Source organism: Delphinus delphis, chromosome 11 (genome assembly GCF_949987515.2).
Source record: "Delphinus delphis chromosome 11, mDelDel1.2, whole genome shotgun sequence".
NCBI classification, from domain to species: Eukaryota; Metazoa; Chordata; class Mammalia; order Artiodactyla; family Delphinidae; genus Delphinus; species Delphinus delphis.
Window position 1 is genome coordinate 60,597,436 of NC_082693.1, and position 27,956 is coordinate 60,625,391.

The window sequence follows — 27,956 nt, forward strand, 5'->3', positions numbered from 1 at the left end:
TTTGCCACATTTCCTGGGCTTAGGTATCACTATGAAACCCACCACAGTTTAATTTTTCTTTAGCAGAGGTGATAGATGTGAACACTTAGCCACATTGGTAATCAATAGGATGCTTTAAAAACACAGTGACCGAAGATTACTGGACACAATCCGACGGCAGAAAAAACCATACTGTTAAGCAGAAACAACATACTGTTTCGTATACTGACACACACATACCCTCTCTCTTAAGGATGAAATGGTTAAGAGCATAGGCTTAATATTTAGACCTGGGTTTGCGGTGCCATGTACTTATCTGTGACATTCTTTTGTCTCCGCTTTTCTCATCTTAAAAAAAAATGGTGATAATAGATAAGTAAAAAAAAAAAAAATCAAGGTTTTAAGGAGGGTGAGAATGTTTACAAGGCGGTTTTTTTGTTTGTTTTTGCATGGTGCCTCGTAGGTACTAAGCACTCAACAAGTACAACATACTCAACAAATTACTGTGACGTGTCACCACTGTAGGGGCCCACTATCTCCACAAGAAAGGGATATTTTGTAAGGTGCAAAAGAGCTGATTGTCATAACACAATACAGGACACCTATTAGAGTGTGGTCAACATTAGTAAGAAAATTATTTACCTTGTAGATGTTTCATTGAGGTTGAACAGTGAGGGCCTGTTTTCCCTACCCCTTATTCCTATGCATAGGACAGAAGAAGCCTGTCAGCCCTCCCCTTCCCCCCAGTAAGGCAGAACCAGCTCACTATTAACCAGAAGGAACTGGATCCTGAGGGGTGCAAATACAGGAGGGGAGGATGATGGAGAAAAAGAGGAAAACTGAAGAGGAATGATTTCTTGGAACATGTGTGATTTTGACTCAGTATGGACTAATAGGTGATTTGCGGGGGGAAAAACTTTTTCATGTGGGTTTTGTGTATATGCTTGTGTAATGGCAAGTTTCTTTTTCTTTTTTTAGGCAGCACCACGCGGCTTGTGGGATCTTAGTTCCCCAACCAGGGACTGAACCTGGGCCTCAGCAGTGAAAGCACCAAGTCCTAACCACTGGACACCAGGGAATTCCCAAGGTTCTTTCGTTCTTACCCATCACAAAGGGGTTACTCGATTTGAGCAGTGGATTTAGAAGTAAAGTCAGAGTGCTATTTAAGTGTACAGTGGAAAGATAATGGACATAGAAGTCAGACATGGGTTCAAACTTGGGCTCGCTGTCACTCTTACTATGTAGCTTTTAGAATCATTTAACTTCTCTGAGCCTCAGAATCTTCATCTGTAAAATGTAACTTCCACTCATCTGAAGGTTATTATGAGTATTCAAGAAGAATGAATATGAAGCATCACGTAAAGCATACATTAAGGATTCTAGCTGTTAAATCCCTTCCAAGCCCTTCACCATCCTTCACAACTACCCCCCCACACAAAATTATTTTTAATTAAAAAATTAAGACTAAATAATCTGGTCACCATATGTTATATTCAGTCGTTTGATCAGTTTACTCTTTTTAAAAATTTTATTTAGAATGCCTACTTGTCGAAGTTAGCATCATTTTACAGATTAGAAAAATTCAATTCTTTTGTCTCTGCAAACTTTTATAATAGGTTAGGAATAACAGATTAGAAATGTAATACATTACAAAACAGTTGCCTATGACTATCTGTACATTTACTATGCACCTTAAGGAAAAGAATTTGACAGTGTGCTGTATTTACACTGCAGATAACATCCTTTTATTCTATTTTACAAAACTGACCAGTGGTAGTATTTGAATTTATAAACGGCCATTAAACAGGATATTTAACTTAAATGAATAGTTAGCATGCTAAGAAGTGAAAATTTTCAACTGAAGTTCTGTGGCTCATCAGTTCAAATGTTTCATGGCATTTTTTCTTTAAATAAATTTCAATGTTGTAATACTAAAATAATTTTACATAATAAGTGCAGAAAGATAAAATTTTCTAAATATTTTAGAAAGTATATTCACATTCATTTTGTCATGGTTTTCTTGTGGTTCTTCTAAATATGTTAATCATATTAAGGAGACACTGGTCCTATACAATTTTAACAGTCCATCCTTCAATTAAAAACTGTAACAAAACAAACAGTATGTTAAGAGTAACAAAAAGCAAATTAAATATACTAAATTCATACTACAGGTAAACAGAATGAAAGCAAATTACATAATAGTGGCAGGTTATATACATTTTAAAGAATCTTTTTCTTTTTTTTTCATAATTTATTTTTGGCTGCGTTGGGTCTTTGTTGCTGTGCACAGGCTTTCTCTAGTTGCAGCGAGCAGGGGGCTACTCTTCGTTGCGGTGCACGGGCTTCTCATTGCGGTGGCTTCTTGTGTTGCAGAGCATGGGCTCTAGGCGCGCAGGCTTAGTTGCTCCGTGGCATGTGGGATCTTCCCGGACCAGGGCTTGAACCCGTGTCCCCTGCATTGGCAGGCATTCTTAACCACTGCGCCACCAGGGAAGCCCAAGAATCTCTTTTTCCATGTAGTCAAATAAGATAGAGGTTGAAATGTAAACTTAGTGATTTGTGTGGGGTTCCCCCCTGACCCCACTATGGTTCAATTTGGAAAATTTGGTATAAACGCTAATTTTAATATTTTATTTCTATACATTTAACATAATTCAAAATAATCTGCAGCATCATGTATGGCTCATTATCACTGTATGTCTAACAAACAAAAAAACCCCCAAATATATTCATTGCTCACTAGAAATGCTAAACACTGGAAAAAATGGAATTTTATACATTTTTTCCTTAAATATTTGACTAAGATATTCTTCAGAAAGTTAAAACTGCCTTCTCCACATAATTTTGTGTGTATATGGCACGAGTTGACACCCTAAAACAGTGTGAATTCTATCAAAAAGGCACTGTTTACAATACGCAGAATAATCTGACAGGTCTACTTCAATGATGTCTGAAAGTGAAGGATATATTTGAGATAGGTAAATAGACAAAAACCCTTATAAAAGTACAGCATTACTGTTTAAATATGCTATAGCTATATAAAAGGAAATTAAGTGACAGAGAAATGACCCTTTTGTGATAATTAAGACTATAAACACTTTGAATCATATTATAGTTCTGTAACACAAAAATGACAAAAAGTATTTTCTTAAAGGCACAAAAGCGTAAATACTAAATGAGGGTTTTATTTTACAAGGCCAATTGTTTCAATGGAATGGTAACAAAGATTACACTGTATAAGTAATACAAAAAAGTACTGACATGAAATATAAGTAAAATATCTATTGCTGAAACTTATTTCACATGCTGTATTTATTATCTTTTCCCGGGCCAGCTACGTCTCACTAAATGGTAGATAACTGAAGGCATAGTATATTTAACAACTAAAACAGAAATGCACACATCAATAATTATTACTCATTTAAATTTTCAAGTGAAAAAATAAAATTTTTGATCAAATGAAAAAAAAACGGTCATAGGTCTTAAATCCTAAAAACCACCATGAGGCTCTCAGACAACTGGGAACTGTAAATCACAATTTTTATGAATCCATTGTGAAGAAAGATTAATCTCAGGTGGAGAAGTCAACTACATATATGGCTAAATATAAAGTTAATTGTGTGTTTTAAAGTATTCACATACTAAGCCTAGTATAAGCACTGATCTAAAACTAAGCCACCTATTCCTGAGTTTTGTGTTCAGTTCACAGAAAGGAACTCACACAAATAAAAACATAAGAAGACTATTAGATTAGATATATGCTTTTAGTGTATAAGAAACAGTCATGAGTAACCCTGCTCTTTCTCATGAAATAGTTTTTGACTCCTTGAGTAATAAGAGCCCATAACACATTTGCCCTAACAAGAAAATATACAAAAGTAAATAACTACCTCTCCAGTCTTAGAAGATAACCATACAAATAAAACACTGTTTAGACCAAATGAAAGTAACATGACTAAAGTCCCAAAGGGGAGTTGCCAACACAAAATATAAGTTTTCAGGGTTTAATAATGAAATTATTTTGTGATCAGCCAATCAACTTATATAAATTAATACTAATTTAAACCATAAAAAAGGATCAAGTCGTACAGTATTTACAAAATATATATCAATGAATAGGCAGTAGAGCATAACATTGGTAACAGAAAGTGAGTATAAAAATTATATCAACAAGTATGAAATACAAACAAAACCCCACCTATTCTAGTGTAGTCACATTATACCTATACTTATACTGGGTGTAGGTATATGTTATTTACGCATAATCTATTTAAAAAATGTTTTCACACATACATATGGAATACACTTTTTTGCCAAAAATACATGGGAAATAGCTCTTCATAAAATCTAAGGATATTTAAGATAGCTATATTGGTTAGGTGGTAAAAAGCAGGCCCTTTTAATCATTTTCAATTTTCATAATTTAGCAATCATTCCTTGATTTTATACTTATCATGGCATAAACATTTGATTGTATTTTTACTAGTGTCTCAGTCTCTTCTTAGTCGAAGGCAAGTGTAGCCAGAGCAATTATTCTCTCTGACCTTCATTTTCATTTCAAAATCTACTTTCAGAATTCTAAGATACATAAAGGAAAAACATTAAACTGAAAAAAATATTTAGGAAAAATGTTTGCCTGAGCCTGAACAAAAGGAATCTTGAGGAATTGTGGTTTTGCCACAGACTGCAGTTACTGAGAACAGAGAAGGATAACAGAGAATTAAACTTGAGAACTTGATGCTCTTCTTAGATGCTCAACTTATTGCACATTTTAAAGAAACCAATTTTAACATACACATAAATACCACCACACGAAGTGTCTTTTCTCATTGTCCTTCTCTTTTTGGCTTTTGAAGTAAAATATTGGTTATATATATATTTTCTATTCAACTGTTTCACTGAACACACTAGAATCTAAATGAAAGCTAAAATAACTTTTTCATAATGAAAAATCATGACTATCAGCATTTCATTCACCCTATAATTCCATCTCTAAAATTTGGCCTATGTTATTGGACCAACTGAGTTAAAAAAAAAAAAGAAAGAAGGACAGCAATCAAGTTTGACCACACTTTTTTCAGCAAGTGCTTAATGGGGTGTTATACAGGTATGACAGGAAATATATAATCAGTAGATCCGAGTACCAGGGTTTTTTTTGTTGATATACACATACATATATTTATACCTGTATCTATAAATATTAAATTCTAGGGCTTAAAAAAAATCTTGTGTAAACTTTTGATAAAGCAGTTTGCCACCTTGTCTCTCAAATCAATTTTGACCACAATTTTTTTTTTTGCTGTTTCTAAGAAGACAATTGAACTGAATGCTTTAGAAATGATTTTTTTTCACAGTACAGTGCATTGAACTATTTATGTCTATTATCCCATCATTTCCCATTCTGTAATTCCTTACTGATAGAAGTTTTGTGCCGGTTTTATGAAGAAAATAGATTGCTACACATATATTTATAAGATTGATAGCATTTTTGTTATGAATGACATTAATGCTATATATTTCATAACACGAACATATCATAGACTACAAAGACTACTGTAAGGTATACATAAGACACAATTGTGTATACATGTGGATTTATTATACTCACATGTAGACACAGTCTCACAAAAGCTAGAAATGTTCTGGCACTTAACACATAGTTCACTTTAATAACCAAATAGAATAGATCTTATTTCAGGGTTAAGGATAGAAGGTAGGAAAAGTCAACAGTTCTACATATATTTCTAAGGTTTTCTGTTTTAGAAATATTGTGATGTTTCAATAAAGACCAAAGCATCTTCAACATTGGTCCCAGGCCAAATATGATCATTCCAGTTCATTGATTCAATGGTAAAGAACTTCTACTTAAACATGAAGTTTATTATGACTTGAAGCAAAATCAGGAGAAAAATGATGAAGTAGTCTTTTTGTTGCAGAAAATAATCCGTGGCAGGTGTGCTTGAAATTAAATGATTTCGAAGAGCCATAATATTTCTATAAAAATAAGCAACAATAAATTTAATAATTATTTACCAAAAATGTTAGCAAAGAAATCACAATTTGATATATGATCATTGTATAAAATTCAATTGTATAAAGTTCCATCAATTACTACCACCTGAACAGGGAGCTGATTATGCTTTGTGGAACCACTATTAGGTCTTGCCTAATCTATACTCTGCACTGTACCAAATATATTACTTAATGATGTGTGTTAAACATAATTTTTAAAGTTTGATGACTTTAAAATATATCACTTTCTTTGTTATCACAGTGGTTTTAAAACAAAAATTTTGCTTCTTAGTTGGCCCACTAAGGTTCTTTTATCTTTCTTTAGGAGACAAAGGCAGAGTTGGAGAAAAATCCTTAATTCACCAGGAAAAAAGTAATACAACAAATATTGTGACATTCCTAACTTGAAGAATGCTCTGTAGGCATTTCATATGCTAACAAAAAAATGTTAATTTAGTCATAAAATGAGCTTACATTATCCTCATGCCACTCTAAACGCTTTTGGCTAAAAAGAGCTGATTAGTGAAGACGTTTTTCTTTTTGACTTCTTCTATTGAAGTGTTTTATGAGTATAGAGAAAGAAAGGAGGCGAATATGAACAAGTAGGCTCTTTAATTTATAAATATAATTAAGTTAGGAAACTCAAGCACTTTATATAAGGGCTGATGATACCAAGATGCAGAAGACACGCTCCCTGCTCTAAAGAAGCTCACGGTCCAACTGGGGCAGGGTGGAGTGAGGGAACAGACACACACAATTAGCAACTCTATAGCGCAGTAAGCTCTCAAAAAGACTGTGTATAGGGAGCCATACGAGCCAAGTGGAAGGATTAATAACTACGGGCAGAGTGATTAGAAATGTTACAAAAAGGGTGACATCTGAGTTATATTCTGAGGGATAAACAGGGATTTTCTTGAGGGGCAAGGTGGGAGGAAGGGCAATCTAAAAAGCGGATTCAGTGTGGGTAAAGACCCAAAGACGAGATAGCACGGTATATTCTGGAGATGTGAGGAGTTTCATAGGACTAGAGCATGAGTAAGTGTAGAGGAATGGTAGGAAATGAGGCTGTAGATGAAAACAGCAATTAAATGTAAGCCATAGATCACCAAGAACAGAAAAAAATATCTTAAAAAAAAAAATCCTCCAGGACATCTAGCGCTGAGTGCTGAATACACAAAAGAAGGTTGGCTAATATTAAAAAAACTTAACATCTGATATAGCAATGGGAGACAACCGATCTGAACTCATGCTAGCCTTACCAGTGGAGCAGGATCAGGACCCCTTCCCTCCCAAGGAACTTCCCTACGTGTTATGACCGTTAGTTGCTGGATCTTGCAGAGGTGAGTGAGGGGATGGGTCTGGGAGTGCACAGGGAACACTTGAAGGTCTCAGGGTAGTGGCTATTTGCCCACTGTTATGGAAGTGTTTCAATATTTTAACAACTGGTACATTCTAATTAAAATCAGCCATGTACAAAGGAGACTGGCTTTCTCAGGAACCACCCCACTTCCACATTCAACCCAACTACATTCCTAGTATGCTACAGCAGTAAGATGAAGAGACTCCAATTCCAGTTTCACAGATGAGACAAAACAACCTCCCCATCTCTCCCAAATATTTTAGTGCTGAAGGAATTTCCTAAGTTTCAGTAATCAGGTGACAGACGCCAAGGTTCTATTTTAGCTTAGCAATGTTATAAAAATGTAAAGTTTGCATATGATTTCCTACATAACAGGATTCTTAACTCCTCTAGACTCAAATGAATAGTCACTGTCGTATGTATTACCTTTTAATTTCTTCCTGTGTTTGTTTTATAGATTCAATGGAAGTTTGAATGTCTCCCAGTTCTATCCCTTTTTTTCTTCTTGCACTTGGTTTTACTGATTGAGCTAAAAAGACATTTAGAATAAACTTGGTGAAAACAGTGAACATATTTAATTATAAACAATCTAAATTTCAGATTAATGATTCTCATGTAATAATTTTCCTAGGCATTATTTTTATGGCTTAGAGACTAACATACTACTCCTAATACTTGGCATTTTTGAAGTTTCAATCATATTTCAAAACTAGAACACTATAGATATATTTAAAGTAACCACGAATTAGTTAAATTTCGGATTGAATCAGCTTTATTTTTTAACCAATTAAAATAGACAAAAATATTTCTTTAAAAATACATATATTGGGCTTCCCTGGTGGCGCAGTGGTTGAGAGTCCGCCTGCCGATGCAAGGGACACGGGTTCCTGCCCCGGTCTGGGAAGGATCCCACATGCCGCGGAGCGGCTGGGCCCGTGAGCCATGGCCGCTGAGCCTGCGTGTCCGGAGCCTGTGCTCCGCAACGGGAGAGGCCACAACAGTGAGAGGCCCGCGTACCACAAAAAAAACCAAAAACCAAAAAACATATATTAACTTGGAGGAGGTATTACTCTCTTCTGCCTCTTGCCTATTTGCCTACATCTGAAGAAGTCAGCTTTTTAAGCTCCCTTTTCAATTTTTTAATTAATTGTTAATGTTATCTTTATTCCTTTAGTAACCCAAACTTTAAACCTTTTCAATTGGTTTAAATATCTCTTCTACAAATTTTTATTGTCAACTAGCAAAGTGTATGGTATTTTTAAAAATCCCTTCTCATATCCATTCCTTCCTTTCCATTTTTGTTCAGAGCTTAACCTCTCTCCAGATCTCAGCTTTCTCATTTGTAAACTTGGGATAATAATAATACTCAGACTTCACATGGTTGTAGGAAGGTATGTTTAACCACCAGTTTGGCCCACATTAAATACTCAGTAAATGTCAGCTGATACATTATAGGTAATATAGTGGAGTGGATAAGAGAATGAATTAAGAAGCCAAAATATCTGCATATATATATATATATATACTGCCTCATGGGGCATACGACCTTGGGCAGGTTAACCCATGTCTCACTTTCCTCTTCTGTGAAATGGGAACAATAGTATAACTAATACTCCTTTTGAGCACAACAGTACCATGTGACTCCTACTTTTAGAACTTTATTCATTTTATTCCTCTTTTATTCCAGTATCGTGTCCACTCACCAGCATCCCTCAAGCCTAGATTGCTATAAACCATTAAAAATCCTCATAATTCATCAGGGTTCCTTTCCTCTAAGGACCTTCCCTCAAGCTGAATTCAGCCCCCTTTCCTTTAAACTCTTTACTATTTGTCATCTACTAGTTTCTTAGCATTTACCATTTATTCACCTCTAGTATTATCTCTGTAAAACTGAGTTCCCCAGCTTAGTGTGAACTTAGTAGAGACTACGGTTTTAAGAAAACTTTATTTTCTCATAATGTCTCAGACATTACCTTAATCCTTGATTATATCTCAGTGTAGTTCAAGACAGTTTATACATTATCTGACTTAAACAAGAATGGCACACTAGTAAATTTAGTTCATAATTTGATATAGTTATATTTTTACTTCTGTGACTTCTAAACACCACAGTAATTTATTATGAAAATAAAAAACTTTTCTGAAGCATGGAACTGAGACCAAAACTCAAGAAATGGTGCCTGTGTTGAATCTAGGAAACCAGCAACAATTTTTCAGAAGCTAACAAGGCATAAGAGCTAGCACTGCAGTGTGGTTCTTGATTTGCATGTTTCCCCTTTTTTCATTTCCCATGCCTTTACCCTGTGGCCTGGTTTTGAAATTTATAATCTAAAATAGCTTTTCTTGTACATCATCCCTGCCCCCACAAAAACTTACAAATCTCCTTGAGTTAATATGAAAAACCATTTTCTTATATCAAACATAGTATAGTAATATACTTTAAAAAATTTAGACTCTTATAGTCAATAGTCTACAATAAATATTTTTACCTTCACTTCCAGATGAGTCCTGGATATCAGGTTCTGGGGAGGAATAGCCTTTTGCCACTTTCTTCTGTTGCCTGGTTGGCTTATGTTTCATTTTTGGGACACTAACCTGAAAAAAAAAATCATGCTATTATGTGAATTTGCACTGAATTTTCTAATTAAAGACAATGTTGTACAACCGTCAAAACTGTTCATGGGCACAGTACTTGGAAATAAAAACAAAGATGAAATAGTCTAATTAAGACTTAACAAATATGATACACTTATACAAATTGTTTAATTTTAATAAGAAACATTAATTTGGCACAAACATCAAAGAGTATAAGAAAATATACAATGAAGAGTTTCCTTCCCACTCCTGACTCATATCCACCCAGTCTCTCCCCCACTAAAAAGATAGTCAACACTATTAGTTTGTATATCCTTCAAGAGACATTTTTATGCACACACAAATAAGAATATGGATACCTCGCTTTTCTAACTGCACCAGTTAGTACATCTAGTTGAATGTTAAAAATAGTGCTCTTTTAAGATCATACTTATCTTGTTCCCAACATAAGAAACATTCTCAGTGAATGATGTTGGGTTTCCAATAAAATTATTTAGATTGCTTACTTTTAATAATATCTGGATAATGTAGAAAGCATCTTATAATAAATGGAAATGATATTATTATTTATGACTAACGATGTTGAGCATCTTTTCATGTGTTTGTTTGGACATGTGTGTATCTTCTTTGAAGAAATGTCTATTCAAGCCCTTTGTTCATTTTTTACTTGGAATGTTTGTCTTTGGTTGTTAAGTAAGGAGTTCCATATATATTCTGGATATTAAACCCTTACCAGATAAATGATTGCAAATATTCTCTCATGTTGTCTTTCACTTTGATCATGTCCTTTGATAGACAAAAGTGTTTAATTTTGATGAAGTTCAATTTATCTATTTCTTCTTGTTGTTCCACATGCCTTTAGTGTCATATCTAAGAATACGGTGCTAAATAAAGGGTCATGAAGATTTATCCCTGTTTTCTTTTAAGAGTTTTATGGTTTTAGCTCTTATTTCAGGTTGTGGGTCTACTTGGAGTTAATTTTTGTATATGGTTTGAGGTAGGGGATCCAACTTCATTCTTTTACATGTGGAAATCCAGCACCATTTGTTAAAGAAGCTTTTCTTTTCCCATTGAGTGGACTTGACAACTCTGTCAAGGGTATCATGTTTTCAGATTCCACATATAAGTGATATCATATGATATTTGTCTTTCTCTGTCTGACTTACTTCACTTAATATGATTATCTCTAGGTCCATCCATGTTGCTGCAAATGGCATTATTTCATTCTTTTTATGGCTGAGTAATATTCCATTGTGTATATACACCATATCTTCTTTATCCATGTATCTGTTTTGTTTGGAGGTTTTTGATTACTGGTCCAATCTCTTAATTTGTTACAGGTCTGTTGAAATTTTCTATTTCTTTTTGAGTCAGGTTATGTAACATATGTGTTTGTAGAAATTTGTCCATTTCATTTGGTTACCTAATTTGTTGGCATACAAATATTCACAATATTCTCTTATAATCCTTTTTATTTCTGTAAGGTCAGTAGTAATGGCCTCAATTTCATTTCTGCTTTTAGTTATTTTCGTCTTCTTGCTTTTTTTCTTTCTTAGTCTAGCTAAATGTTTGTCAACTTTGCTGACCTTTTCAAAGAACTAACTTTTAGTTTCATTGATTCTATTGTTTTTCTATTCTCTATTTTATTTCCATTCCAAATTTCCTTCTGCTGTCTTTGGGTTTAGTTTTTCCCTTCCTTTTCTAGATCCCCATTGTTAAGTTAGGTTATTGACTGGACATCTTTCTTCTTTTTTAATATAGGTATTCACAGCTATATATTTCCCTTTGAGCACTGCCTTTGCTGCATCTTATAAGTTTTGGTATGTTGTGGTTTTTGTTTTTGTTTTTCTTCATTCATCTAAGTGTTTTCTAATTTCCCTTATGATTTCTTCTTTGATTCATTGGTGTTGTTTAGAGTGTCTTGTTTAATTTCCACATATTTGTAAATTTCCCAAGTTTCTTTCTGTTATTGATTTCTAGCTTCATTCCAGTGTGGCTGGAAAAGATACTTTGCATGATTTTAATTTTTAAAAAATTTATTTAGATATGTTATGTGGCTTAACATATGTTCTATCCTGGAGAATGTTCCATGTTTACTTGAGAAGAATGTATATTTGTTGTTGTTGGGTAGAATATTCTATATATATATGTTAGGATTAGTTGGTTTATTGTGTGAGTCAAGACTTTTGTTTCCTTATTGATCTTCTATCTAGATGTTCTATTCATTATTGAGAGTGATACTGTAGCGTTCATCTATTGTTGTAGAATGGTCTATTTTTTCCTTCATTCGGTCAATGTTTGCATCATACATTTTGGGGCTTCATAGATTGGTACATATATAGAGATAAACTGGCTCTTTTATCAATACATAATGTCTTTTTTTGTCTCTTGTAATAGTTTCTGACTTGAAGTCTATTTTGTCCAATATTAGTATAGCCATCCCAGCTCTCTTTTGGTTACTATTTGCATGGAATAACTTTTTCTATCCTTCCGTTTTACTCTATTTGTGTCTTTGGATCTGAAGTGAATCTCTTGTAGACAGCATATAATTGGATCATGTTTGTCTTAATCCATTCTGCCAATCTGCCTTTTGAATAGAGAGTTTAATCAATTTACACTTAAGGTAATTACTGATAAGGAAGAAATTCTGCCATTTTGCTGTTTTCTGTATGTCCTATACCTTTTTATGACCTTCATTTTTTTCATTACTACTTTTGTGTTTAATTGATATTTTTTGGAATGAATTGTTTTGATTCCTTTCTCATTTCCTCTTGTATATGTGTTTTAGATATTTTCTTTGTGGTTATCATGAGAATGACATTTATGCCTAAATTTATTACAATCTAGCTTAAATTGATACCAACTTAATTTCAATAGCACACAAAAACTTGGTTGCTTAACAACTCCATTGCCCCTCCCTATATGTTTTTGTTGTCACAAATTACATCTTTATGCACCGTATGCTCTGTAACATAGATTTGTAATTATTTTCATTCATTTAATCTTTCAAATTCTGTAAAAAATAAGAAGTGTAGTTGTAAACTAAAACTACAATAACACTGGCTTTTATATTTGCCCATCCATTTACCTCTACTGAAAATCTTTATTTCTTCATACAGCTTTGAGTTTCATTTCAACCTGAAGGACTATTTTAGCATTTCTTATATGGAAGGTCTAGTGGTAATGACCTCACTCATCTGGAAATGTCTTAATTTCTCCCCCATTTTTTTTTTTTTTTTTTTTTTGCGGTACGCGGGCCTCTCACTGTTGTGGCCTCTCCCGTTGCGGAGCACAGGCTCCAGACGCGCAGGCTCAGCGGCCATGGCTCACGGGCCCAGCCGCTCCACGGCACGTGGGAATCTTCCCAGACCGGGGCACGAACCCGTGTCCCCTGCATCGGCAGGCGGACTCTCAACCACTGCGCCACTAGGGAAGCCCTCTCCCCCATTTTTGAAGGACTGTTTTGCCATATATAGAATTCTTGTTTGACAAGTTTTTTCTTCCAGCACTTTAAATATGTCATCTCATGCCTTTTGGCCTCCATGGTTTCTAGTGAGAAATTGGCTACTATTCCTATCAAGGATCGCTTATACGTGACAAGTTGCTTCTCTCTTGCTGCTTTCAAGATTCTTTTTGTCTTTGACTTTTGACAGTTTGCTTATAATGTCTTGGTGTGGGGGTCTCTTTGAGTTTATCCTATTTAAGAGTTTGTTGAACTTCTTGGATTTATAGACTCATATCTCTCATTAAATTTGGGGATTTGGTGGACTTTTTTCTTTAAATATTCTTTTGCCTCTTTCTCTTCTTCTTCTCTTTCTGGGACTCCCTTAATGTATATGATGATCCACTTGATGGTGCCCTATAGGTCCCTTAGGCTCTGCTCACTTTCTTCATTCCTTTCTTTCTGTTCCTCAGACTAGATAATTTCAATTGTCCAATCTCTGAGTTAGCTGATTCTTGCATTCCACCTTCTCCAAATCTGCTGTTGAATATCTTAGTGAATATTTCATTTCAGTTATTGTATTTTTGAGCTCCAGAATTTGTTTGGTTTCATTGTATAATTTCTCTTTATTGATATTCTGATTTTGTCTATATAACTTTTTCTTGATTTCCTTTAGTTCTTTGTCCCTGTTTCCTTTAACTCTTTGAACATACTTAAGATAATTGTTTTAAAGTCTTTGGTAAGTCTGGTATCTGGACTTTATCGGGAATGGTTTCTGTCAACTTACATTGTTCCTTTTAATGGGTTCGTATTTCCCTGTTTCTATGTATGCTTTTTAATTCTTTGTTGAAAACTACACATCTAAATATTATAAGGTGGTAACTCTGGAAATCATATTTTCCACTTTCTCCAGGGTGTGCTGCTTTCTGTATTATTGAAGGCTATTGTACTCCATCTGTTCAGTGAATTTCCCAAACTGTATTTGCAAAGACTTTTCTCCTTGTTGTGCATGGTCACTGAAGCCTGTGTTCCTCAGCTTGTGTTTAGCTAGTATTTTGACATAGATTTCCTTGAACACCAGTAGCTAAACAAACAAGACACAAAAACAAAAAAACCCGCAAAACCCAAACTCTCCTAGTCTTAGCAGACAGGCTCTGTGTACGGGCACTCCTTCAACATTTCAAGCCTAGAAATTAGCTTAAGGTGAAAGGTAAGGGTTTTTGCAGGTCTTCTCTGAGCATAAGCATCTTGCCTTGGGCATTTTCATGGCTTTCTAGATTCTCCTGTATACATGGGGCTTTTCAATGCCCTAGTTTCCCAAAGAATCTCTCCCTAGCTTTTTCTCCTGGGCCTTACATGGCCTATTGTGTGTTTTATTGGTAATCTTTTGCCCCAGGTATCTGCAGGTTGTTAGTTTGGCTTGTACTATTTTCAAGCAATGCCTGCAGCCTTTCTGGCTCAGCTCTGAGTTAGAAAAAAAAAAAAGATGCATGCCCTGCATAAATCCTTCAGGTAGCCCCCAGACAGGTTACAAAAGACATACACAGCCCTGCACGCAACTTTCTGGAGGGGTCAACCCCAGTGCACCCCCCCCTTATGGAGAGCTCGGATCCTGGCACTTCCCACTTCTGGAGAGGTCATTGGGGCTGAAGCCAGGCAGGACTTTGGGGGCACTCAGAAGCCTTCTGATGGAGCTCTGCATTTGAAGCCTGGATGCAGGAATTTTCAGAAGAGCATGGTGCTGTGCACAATGGCTGTTTGGCTTGAAAGACAGACCCCTGAGTCACAAAGGACACTATGATGCCGCCCATAGATTTCCCCATATGCTGCACTGACACTTGGCACGGTGTCCTTCTTTACAGAGAGGAGAGTTCAGAGGATTCTTCTCTTGCTGCCATCACTGAGATGTTATAAGCCACTGCTTTCAAGTAGACCGAAGCTGGAGGCGACTTCAAGATGGTGAAGGAGTAAGACGTGGAGATCACCTTCCTCCCCACAAATACATCAAAACTACATCTACATGTGGAGCAACTCCTACAGAAAACCTATGGAACGCTGGCAGAAGACCTCAGACTTCCCAAAAGATACCCTCAAGCGACCTACATGCAGAGGCGGGGCCAAATCCAATGCTGAACCCCAGGAGCTGTGCAAACAAAGAAGAGAAATGGAAATTTCTCCCAGCAGCCTCAGGAGCAATGGATTAAATCTCCACAATCAACTTGATGTACCCAGCATCTGTGGAATACCTAAATAGACAACGAATCATCCCAAAATTGAGGTGGTAGACTTTGGGAGCAACTGTAGATTTGGGGTTAGCTTTCTGCATCTAATTTGTTTCTGGTTTTATGTTTATCTTAGTTTAGTGTTTAGAGCTTATAATCGTTGGTAGATTTGTTTACTGATTTGGTTGCTCTCTTCTGTGTTTTATTTTCTTATATATATATGTTTTTTCCTTTTTCTCTTTTTGTGAGTGTGTATATGTATGCTTCTTTGTGTGATATTGTCTGTATAGCTTTCCTGTGCCATTTGTCCTAGGGTTCTGACCGTCCATTATTTTCTATTCGTTTGTTTGTTTTTTAGTTTTCAGCACTTGTTATCATTGGAGGATTTGTTTTTTGGTTTGGTTGCTCTTTCTTTCTCTTTTTTAAATTACTTTTAAATATTTAATAATTTTTTTCTATTTTAATAACCTTATTTTAATTAATTAATTAATTTATTTATTTATCTCCCTTTTCTTCTGAGCCGTGGGGCTGATCGGGTCTTGGTGCTCTGGCCAGGTGTCAGGGCTGAGCCTCTGAGGTGGGAGAGCTGAGTGCAGGACATTGGTCCCCCAGAGACCTCCCTGCCCCACATAATATCAAGTGGTGAAAACTCTCCCAGAGATATCCATATCAACGCTAAGACCCAGCTCCACTCAACAACCAGCAAGGTACAGTGCTGGACAGGCTATACCAAACAACTAGCAAGATGGGAACACAAACACATGCATTAGTAGAGAGGCTGCCTAAAACTGTAAGTTCACAGACACCCTAAACCACACCACCGGATGTGGTCCTGCCCACCAGAAAGACAAGATCCAGCCTCATCCACCAGAACACAGGCACCAGTTCCCTCCACCAGGAAGCCTACACAACCCACTGAACCAACCTTACATACTGGGAGCAGACCCCAAAAACAACGGGACTATGAATCTGCAACCTGCAAAATGGAGACCCCAAACACAGTAAATTAAGAAAACTGAAAAGACAGAGGAACACACAGTACATGAAGAAGCAAGGTAAAAACCCACCAAACCAAACAACTGAAGAGGAAATGGGCAGTCTACCTGAAAAAGAATTCACAGTAATGATAGTAAAGATCATCCAAAATCTTGGAAATAGAATGGAGAAAATAAAAGAATGTTTAACAAGGACCTAGACGAACTAAAGAGCAAATAAACAATGATGAATAACACAATAAATGAAATTAAAAACTCTCTAGAAGGAATCAATAGCAGAATAACTGAGGCAGAAGAATGCATAAGTGACCAGGAACATAAAATAGTGGAAATAACTACCACAGAGCAGAATAAAGAATGAAAAGAATTGAGGACAATCTCAGAGACCTCTGGGACAACATTAAACGCACCAACATTCGAACTATAGGGGTCCCAGAAGAAGAGAAAAAAAAGGGACTGAGAAAATATTTGAAGAAATTGTAGTTGAAAACTTCCCTAATATGGGTAAGGAAACAATCATTCAAGTCCAGAAAGCACAGAGAGTCCCATACAGGATAAATGCAAGGAGAAACAGGCCAAGACACCTAATAATCAAACTATCAAAAATTAAATACAAAGAAAAACTATTGAAAGCAGCAAGGGAAAAGCAACAAATAACAAACAAGGGTATCCCCATAAGATTAACAGCTGATATCTCAGCAGAAACTCTACAAGCCAGAAGGGAGTGGCAGGACATGTTTAAAGTGATGAAAGGGAAAAACTTAACAACCAAGATTACTTTACCCAGCAAGTAACTCATTCAGATTTGACGGAGAAATTAAAAGCTTTACAGACAAGCAAAAGCTAAGAAAACTCAGCACCACCAAACCAGCTCTATAACGAATGCTAAAGGAACTTCTCTAGGCAGGAAACACAAGAGAAGGAAAAGACTTACAGTAACAAACCCAAAACAATAAAGAAAATGGTAATAGGAACATACATATATCGATAACTACATTAAATGTAAGTGCATTAAATGCTCCCCCCAAAAGACATAGATGGGACGAATGGATAAAAAAACAAGACTCATATATATGCTGTCTACAAGAGACCCACTTCAGACCTAGGGACACACACAGACTGAAAATGAGGGGACGGAAAAAGATATTCCATGCAAATGGAAAGCAAAAGAAAGCTGGAGTAGCCATTCTCATATCAGGCAAAACATAATACTTTAAAATAAAGACTATTATAACAGACAAAGAAGGACACTACATAATAATCAACAGATCAATCCAAGAAGAAGATATAACAACTGTAAATATTTGTGCACCCAACATAGGAGCACCTCAATACATTAGGCAAATGCTAACAGCCATAAAAGGGGAAATCGACAGTAACGTAATCATAGTAGGGGACTTTAACACCCCACTTTCACCAATGGACAGATCATCCAAAATGAAAATCAATAAGGACACATAAGCTTTAAATGATACATTAAACAAGATGGACTTAATTGATATTTATAGGACATTCCATCCAAAAACAGCAGATTACACTTTCCTCTCAAGTGCTCATGGAACATTCTCCAGCATAGATCATATCTTGGGTCACAAATCAAGCCTTGGTAAACTTAAGAAAATTGAAATCGTATCAAGTGTCTTTTCCTACCACAACACTATGACACTAGATATCAATTACAGGAAAACATCCGTAGAAAATACAAGGATATTCAGGCTAAACAATACACTACTAAATAATCAAGAGATCACTGAAGAAATCAAAAAATACCTAGAAACAAATGACAATAAAAACACGATGACCCAAAACCTATAGGATGCAGAAAAGCAGTTCTAGAGGGAAGTTTATAGCAACACAACCCTACCTCAAAAAACAAGAAACATCTCAAATAAACAACCTAACCTTACACATAAAGCCATTAGAGAAAGAAGAACAAAAAAACCCCAAAGTTAGCCAAAGGAAAGAAATCATACAGATCGGATCACAAATAAATGAAAAAGAAATGAAGGAAATGATAGCAAAGATCAATAAAACTAAAAGCTGGTTCTTTGAGAAGATAAACAAAATGGATAAACCATTAGCCAGAGACATCAAGAAAAAAAGGGAGAAGACTCAAATCAATAGAATTAGGAAAGAAAAAGGAGAAGTAACAACTGACATTGCAGAAATACAAAGGATCCTGAGAGATTACTAGAAGCAACTCTATGCCAATAAAATGGACAACCTGGAAGAAATGGACAAATTCTTAAGCATGCACAACCATCCAAGATTGAACCAGGAAGAAGCAGAAAATATAAACAGACCAATCATAAGCACTGAAATTGAAAATGTGATTAAAAATCTTCCAACAAACAAAAGCCCAGGACCAGATGGCTTCACAGGCCAATTCTATCAAACATTTAGAGAAGAGCTAACACGTATCCTTCTCAAATTCTTCCAAAATATAACAGAGGGAGGAACACTTGCAAACTCATTCTATGAGGCCACCATCACCCTGATACCAAAACCAGACAACGATGCCAGAAAAGAAGAAAACTACAGGCCAATATCACTGATGAACATAGATGCAAAAATCCTCAACAAAATACTAGTAAAAAGAATCCAACAGCACATTATAAGGGTCATACAACATGATCAAGTGGGGTTTATCCCAGGAATGCAAGGATTCTTCAATATATGCAAATCAATCAATGTGATACACCACATTAACAAATTGAAGGAGAAAAACCATATGATCATCTCAATAGATGCAGAAAAAGCTTTCAACAAAATTCAACACCCATTTATGATAAAAACCCTCCAGAAAGTAGGAATAGAGGGAACTTACCTCAACATAATAAAGGCCATATATGACAAACCCACAGCCAACATTGTCCTCAATGGTGAAAAACTGAAACCATTTCATCTAAGATCAGGAACAAGACAAGGAAGTCCACTCTCACCACTATTATTCAACATAGTTTTGCAAGTTTTAGCCACAGCAATCAGAGAAGAAAAAGAAATAAAAGGAATCCAAACAGGAAAAGAAGAAGTAAAACTGTCAGTGTTTGCAGATGACATGATACTATACACAGAGAATCCTAAAGCTGCTACCAGAAAACTACTAGAGCTAATCAATGAATTTGGTAAAGTAGCGGGATATAAAATTAATGCCGAGAAATCTCTTGGATTCCTATACACTAATGATGAAAAATCTGAAAGAAATTAAGGAAACACTCCCATTTACCATTGCAACAAAAAGAATAAAATACCTAGGAATAAACCTACCTAAGGAGACAAAAGACTTGTATGCGGAAACTATAAGACACTGATGAAAGAAATTAAAGATGATACAAAGAGATGGAGAGATATACCTTGTTCTTGGATTGGAAGAATCAACATTGTGAAAATGACGATACTACCCAAAGCAATCTACAGATTCAAAGCAACCCCTATCAAACTACCAATGGCATTTTTCACAGAACTAGAACAAAAAAATTCACAATTTGTATGGAAACACAAAAGACCCTGAATAGTCAAAGCAATCTTGAGAAAGAAAAACGCAGCTGGAGGAATCAGGCTCCCTGACTTCAGACCATACTACAAAGCTACAGTAATCAAGACAATATGGTACTGGCACAAAACCAGAAATACAGATCAATGGAACAGGATAGAAAGCCCAGAGATAAACCCAAGCGCATATGGTCACCTTATCTTTGATAAACGAGGCAAGAGTACATAATGGAGAAAAGACAGCCTCTTCAATAAGTGGTGCTGGGAAACTGGACAGCTACATGTAAAAGAATGAAATTAGAACACTCCCTAACACCATACACAAAAATAAACTCAAAATGGATTAAAGACCTAAACGTAAGGTAAGACACTATAAAACTCTAGTGGAAAACATAAGCAGAACACTCCATGACATAAATCACAGCAAGATCCTTTTTGACCCACCTCCTAGAGAAATGGAAATAAAAACAAATGGGACCTAATGAAACTTAAAAGCTTTTGTACAGCAAAGGAAACCATAAACAAGACAAACAGACAACCCTTAAAATGGGAGAAAATATTTACAAACAAAGCAACTGACAAAGGATTAATCTCCAAAATATACAAGCAGCTCATGCAGCTCAATATCAAAAAAAACAAACAACCCAATCCATAAATGGGCAGAAGACCTAAACAGACATTTCTCCAAAGAAGATATACAGATTGCCAACAAACACATGAAAAGATGCTCAACATCACTAATCATTAGAGAAATGCAAATCAAAACTACAATGAGGTATCACCTCACACTGGTCAGAATGGTCATCATCAAAAAATCTACAAACAATAAATGCTGGAGAGGGTGTGGAGAAAAGGGAACCCTCTTGCCCTGTTGGTGGGAATGTAAATTGATACAGCCACTATGGAGAACAATATGGAGGTTCCTTAAAAAACTAAAAATAGAACTACCATACAACCCAGCAATCCCACTACTGGGCATATACCCTGAGAAAACCATACTTCAAAAAGAGTCATGTACCACAATGTTCACTGAAGCTCTATTTACAATAGGCAGGACATGGAAGCAACCTAAATATCCACCAACAGATGAATGGATAAAGAAGATGTGGTACATATATACAATGGAATATTACTCAGCCATAAAAAGAAACGAAATTGAGTTATTTGTAGCAGGGTGGATGGACCTAAAGACTGTCACACAGAGTGAAGTAAGTCAGAAAGAGAAAAACAAATACCGTATGCTAACACACCTATATGGAATATAAAAAAAAAAGTTTCTGAAGAACCTAGGGGCAGGACAGGAATAAAAACGGAGATATACAGAACAGACTTGAGGACACGGGTAGGGGGAAGGGTAAGCTGGGATGAAGTGAGAGAGTGGCATGGACTTATATATACTATCAAATGTAAAATAGATAGCTAATGGGAAGCAGCTGCATAGCACAGGGAGATCAGCTCGGTGTTTTGTGCCCTCCTGGAGGGGTGGGAAAGGGAGGGTGGGAGGGAGACACAAGAGGGAGGAGATATGGGGATGTATGTATATGTATAGCTGATTCACTGTTATATAGCAGAAACTAACACACCATTGTAAAGCAATTATACTCCAACAAAGATGTTAAAAAAAAAAAAAAAGACATACACAACAATTTGTTAACAAGGTCTACTGTACTTCCTGTGGAACCAGGGCTCACACTGGGAACGTGGGGACCCTTCAAGACTGCCACTGCACCAGGGAGGCATTAGGACAAGAGCAAGTAAAAAATGCCATGAAGCCTTCTCGCTGCTCTGAAGTCACCTGATTCTTGATTCAGCTCTCACTTAGTTGCTGCAAACCTCTGACTGTTTTCCAGAGTTCAGGCAAATTTGGTTATGACAGTTTCTGCTTGATTTTTTATGTTTCTTTGGGGGCAAAATAGCTTGGAGCTGCCTACTGTATCATTTTTCTGACCTGAAATTTTAAATTGTGGAGCCAAATTTTAAAGGTTGGTAACCAAAGATACTACGAATTTTAAAAATTTATATGCAGAGCAGGATCTAGTTACTTTTTTATTACATACCATTGGAGTGCGATGTTTCACTTTGGTCTGGATAACACCATCTTTTTCGTACTGTATCATATCGTTAAGTGGATCCCATGGTCGAGTACTACATAAATGAGAAAAGACCACTTGTTTAATGACTAGGCAAAACGCTCAGAAACTTTTTAAAAAACTTTCTACTCTACGATTAGATTTTCATTGGTAATTATAAACTTAGCTGTAAGATTAAGATATGTCATATCTAATCTTCTGATCCTCAGCTTATTTTATAGGCTAACTACTATCATGGAGTCAAATTTATAATGAATGGAACATCAAGGGTAAAATCTCACACATACTGTTTAATTTAAAAACTATTCATACTAACAATAAAAAAAAACCTAGCAGGCTTCCCTGGTGGCGCAGTGGTTGAGAATCCGCCTGCCAATGCAGGGGACACAGGTTTGAGCCCTGGTCTGGGAAGATCCCACGTGTCGCGGAGCAACTGGGCCCGTAAGCCACAACTACTGAGCCTGCGCGTCTGGGGCCTGTGCTCCGCAACGAGAGGTCGCGATAGTGAGAGGCCCGCGCACCGCGATGAAGAGTGGCCCCTGCTTGCCACAACTAGAGAAAGCCCTCGCACAGAAACGAAGACCTAACACAGCAAAAATAAATAAATAAATAAATTTAAAAAGAATAACAACCCAAGCCAAGCTGTAGGATGTTATTAAAAAAAAAAACAAAACTAGAAATGAAGGCAAAAAACTATGAGATACTGTTTGTAATGTAATTTTTAATTACTTACTCTGCAAACCTGTAATGCCATTCTCCTGTGAGTGAGTCAAGGTCAAATAACTTGCAAGTCCACTCTTGATTTTTTGTTTTCCGATCTCTGGCAGCTTGTCTTTGAGCTTCTTCTAAAACACACTTTTCTTGAGTAGCTTCTGTTTGGTCTTTGGCATTTATGGCTCGAGTTACCCGCTGCCAGAGTCTAATACATGTGCAAAAATAATATTGAAAAGAACAACAGAAAAATCAAATCTGCATGGAATAGGCTTGACTCCCCTTGAGAGAAAATGATGCCCATGTGGGTTTTTGGCTTTGAGAAAGCTTATGCTCGGATGCTTAGAAACAAGTCAAGATATAAAAAGTGATGCCTTGAATAGAGTGAGACAGTGGAGACCAATTTTTTTTCTTGGCCAGAGAAATTTATTACATGGGTTCTTAAACATATGGAAGTGAATGGTGCTGATCCACATGGTAGAAATGTAATGAAGGCTCAAGAATCTACATTTTAAACAAGCTCCCTAGATGATTCTTGTACATACTGTTTAGGATCCACTGGCCTCAAAGATCCAGAAGTATACTGCCATGTTTCTCAACCTTGGGTGGAGGATTTGTCAGGGAATTAAAAAGAATCAGAATCTCCGGGAGTGGGCCCAAGTATTGCTTTTTTTTTTTTTTAATGTTTCCCAGGTGGTTTTAATGTGCAGCCAGTGTTGAGAACCATTGATTTAGCAGAAAAAAATACTGAGGCAAAAATCTTTTCCCCTACTAAAGTTTAGTGTTTTACTAGATACTTAAAAATATATCTGTATTCTACCCATCTGGGAAGATAGCATGTCGGGCTCAAAGAATAAAGGCTAGGGAATCAGATAGACTTGGGTTTTATCCTAGATCTGCCACTTCTTGGCTGGTGAACTTAAAGTTACTTATCTTGTCTAAGACTCATTTTCCTCATCTTTAAAATACATTAAATTATACCCACATCTCAAAAATTGTCGTATGCCTTCGCAAAGTTTCACTCTGGATGGAGAGCATCACGTGGTTATAGCTGAAACAGAATTTTCAGAACTGGTGCATACGTAACCTTCCATCTTTGAAAACCTCAATTTTGAGCATAGAAGGAAAGTGCACGTAGACTTGAATCCTCAGGAGAAGAGAATGATATGCCTGTGCAAACATGTAGTGAGAACTAAACTGCATAATGTGTATAAAGTACCTAGTAGAGTGTCTTTTACACAGCTACCCCCTTCTCCTACCACAAGGAAAGAAATAGAAGAATACGATTGGGCAGTATGCATACAATATTTTTGGTGTAAAAGTATAGGAGATCCAGGAAGAATTTCATGATTTAAGAACATAAATTATGGCCTTAATTAGTCCCCAAATAATATAAGTCCTCTAGAAGCCTGCACATCCAGTGGCGTGATTTTTGTATTTTAGAAAATAAAACAGAAGTAGATTTTGTACCACTTCGCCTAAAGTTCTACATGCCTAACCCAGGTTAGAAAACAGCTGCCAGATAAAAACCAAGAATCATTAGTCCCATCATTTTATGCAAACAAAAAAGTTTTTGTTCTTCTTCTTCTCTCTCTCTCTCTTTTTTTTTAAATAAGCCCTGGAGCAGATAAGAAGAGAAAGGAAAAAATAGGAAGTTTAGTTTAGAGCTGCATAAGAGCAGCATGATTTGTGTTATAATTATTTGACATTCACATACACCAAAACAAAATCTTGTCAAATCCCACAAATGTTGAACTATTTTGCTGAATTAAAAACAGAAAAGTGACCATACTGTTGAGGGATTACAAAAAATATTCTTTGATTTTCATGAAGTGAGCTGAAAAGTGGTATACTTACTTCTCTGATTCAAAATCTCCTTGCTCTTCAAATTTTACAGTGTGCCTTATTAATCTCCACTGCTTAATGTCTGGTGTTGGATTCCAGAAAACCTCTGAATTATCAGTCTTTTTGTCAGTAATAAAAACTTCACTATCCTATATTTAAAGAAATTAAAAATTAACGTAGAGAATTATCTTTATTTAAAAGGGAATTCTGTAGTTTAGTAATATAATAATAATTTCTTCCTGACAATCCCACAGTGACATTTTTAAAACAAATATAACTAGCACTTTTCTAAAAGCCCCAAATCTCTTGTCATTCTTATAAAAACATTAAGATTAAATACCTAATACTTTTCATTTAAAAACTTGGTTGAATGCAGAGGAAGTTTGTGAGATTTCAGAAGTTTCACTTAATAAACAAATTTTAGACAATTACATGCAAAAAGCCTCAACAACTGTCTCTAAATTGTCAAAGTAGAGCATAGTGTTTGCTATAGCTACAATGAGATGCTGTAGACCATCTACGTATTCAATATATGTAGAAAAACTTAAGAGCCTTTCTTAGCATTAAAAATCTTAGCACAATCTTATAAATTTCATTTGTTAAAAAACAGTTTTATCTTTTTTTCCAAATGATATTCAGATAGAAGTAAATTTTAAAAATAACAGAGCATTGTAGCCTCTTAGTTGAGTCTCTAGGTCCATCTTCATTTTCTCATCATATTTCTCATCATTTTCTGAGTATAATGCAGAAAAAAGCATATACCGGTGTTTACAGTGAGAGTGCATTTGGCAGTAGCATGATATGATCCTTTTTATTAATATAATAAGCTCCTCTTAACAAAATTATGTAAATATGAATTTAGGTCAGCAGAGAAGTAAATAAAAGCCATTGCTCTCAAAAAACACTGTATCTTTTCCATGGTCCTCAAAAGAAAATATAACCCTAATTGGAAATGCCTTTCCTGGTGAGAGGCAGTATACAGTTGTGTGTAAAAGCACGGCATTGGAGCCAGAGTGCTTGGGGGGAGATCTTACTTCACTACTTCGAACAAATTATTTAAACTCTCTGTGCCTCAGTGTCCTCCTCTGTAAAATGGGGACAATAATAATACTCATCTCATAGGGTATTATACTAAATATTAAATGAGTTAATATGAGCAACATTTTAAAACAATGCAGTACATAGTATGTGATATGTAAGTGTTAGCTACTTTTACTGATTTAAAGTTTTGGAAAGACCAAATATTACATTAAACTAAATACTGTTGATACAAAGCAATACCAAAATATTTGTTAAATTGAAACTGATGTTGAATAGTGATGCTTTTAGAAATGGGATAAGTGAACTTATAAAATTTGATTTTTAATTTTTTTCCCACAGAATAGAATTCTTTTTGTAAAGCTACAGTATAAAAATACTTACCCAATGTCCTTCCAAAGTAGCTAGGACTTCTTTTCCCAATTTTAGTTTCCCTGATATTTGATTAACACAGTCACTACTACCTAGAAATGGCTTTTAAAAGAAAAAATGTTGAAGAAACATTTTACTTTTAACTTATATTTACATACAATGTAGACCAAAAAAACCCCAAAAAGTAACTGTATAGTTACAGTGCTGTTAAAGGCACAAATGGTGAAATGCTGACTCAAATTTTAGTCAGAAATGTTCAATAAAAAGAAATTTAAATTTGTTGCTGTGGAAAAAATAGATAAAAACAGACTATGTGAAGCCCAAACAAACATATTACAAAAGGTCACACTGAAATAACTGGTGTCCTGTGCTCTCTCTTGATTCAAGACTGCACTCTATCAAGTTGCACTATTTTAAGCAGTAACAACTCAGTAAACATAAGGGACTTAACTCATCTATTGAATAGCAACTCCTCCTTTAAAAACAAAACAATAAAACAATATCCAATCAAAAAAAAACTTCTGAAAATTAAATTAGAAGAAATATATTTTGAGTTACTTTATCGCCTTACTGATGTTTCTCCTCACTGACAAAATTTTGATGCTCCAATCTAATCTTTAAAGGTGTCATAAATTACTTAAGACCTCTTCACTCATGATTTTCAAATATCATTATCACCATACAAGCAAAAAATCTGCTAAGAAGAAAAAAAAAAACAAAGGGCATTGAATCAAATAATACTTAAAGAGATCCTTTTTATTAGAGCAAAGTTGCTGATTACCTGGATATCAACATAGGAGCAATTTAGTCATAAGTATTAAATAATTCATAGAAATATTTTTATCTAAACGTAATGTACTATCCCACACCAACAATGACACTGTGAAAAGGTCTTAAATTTCCCTTTTACGCTGAGGCAGACAGAATTTTCCAAAGATGGCCTCAATTATAGCTACTCTTCCTCCTTCAGTCCACATGTTCTTCCTCAATAAGATCCTGTCACCCTCTCACTGAGAAGTGGGGTCTGCATCCCTCCCCTTTGAATTTAGGTGGGTTTGTAATTCTTCAACTAGTAGAGAATGGTGGAAATGATGTAATTTGATTTCTGAGTCTAGGTCATGGACAGCAATGCAGCTTCTGCCTTCCTCACAGGACACTTGTCCTTGGAACCCTGAGCTGCCAAGTAAGAAGTCTGACTACCTTAAAGTTCCCATGATGTGAGGAAGACAAACCACATGAAAAAGTCATGTTTACAGGTGCTCAGATCTGCAGTCCTAGTCTTTCAGTCATCCCAACATGTGATGACTTACATGTCATCAGACATGTAAGTGATGAGCCTTCAGATGTTACCAGGCCCCAACTGTTGAGTCTCTCATAGCCTGAAAGTCTTCCTAACTGTTGCCTCAGCCATTATGTAGCAGAGATAAGCCATCCCCAATATGCCCTGTCCAAATTCCTGGCCCACAGGACTCCTAAGGAACAGAACATAGCTGTTTCTAAGCTCGTGAGTTTTAAGAGTAAAGTGTTAGGTGGAAATAGTAAATAATAAAACTGTTAGTGTACACAGCATAGCTCAAGCTGATACATGCTTTTCTTGGGAGGGTACATACTTTTTGGTATTCTATAAAGCAATGTTTCAATTTACTAAGAAATTTCCATTCATCCTCTTCTTAAATCTCTTATTATAGTGCCAACAGTTCTATTAATTAAAATTAAAAACAACAAATCATGGCTTTCTGTTGATTTGGATCTTCCAAGGCTGCCCTTTCATGAATTCTATGCTCTTATATTTAGTTTTTAATT

General features: G+C 35.7%; 1 protein-coding gene across 3 annotated transcripts in view; it reads right to left on the reverse strand.

The window, feature by feature from the left end:
• Positions 1–1,477: 1,477 nt before the first annotated feature.
• OSBPL8 (oxysterol binding protein like 8) overlaps positions 1,478–27,956 on the reverse strand; it is a 193,744-nt gene continuing 167,265 nt past the window's right edge. For all 3 annotated transcript variants that reach the window (XM_060025286.2, XM_060025287.1, XM_060025288.1), the window contains 7 exons: positions 26,166–26,255; positions 24,756–24,892; positions 22,921–23,106; positions 22,155–22,242; positions 9,841–9,946; positions 7,778–7,880; positions 1,478–5,973 (listed from right to left, as the gene is read on the reverse strand). In XM_060025286.2, the coding sequence (XP_059881269.1) occupies positions 5,841–5,973; positions 7,778–7,880; positions 9,841–9,946; positions 22,155–22,242; positions 22,921–23,106; positions 24,756–24,892; positions 26,166–26,255 (843 nt within the window). In that variant the 3' untranslated portion in view covers positions 1,478–5,840. The remainder of the gene's footprint in view (positions 5,974–7,777; positions 7,881–9,840; positions 9,947–22,154; positions 22,243–22,920; positions 23,107–24,755; positions 24,893–26,165; positions 26,256–27,956) is intronic.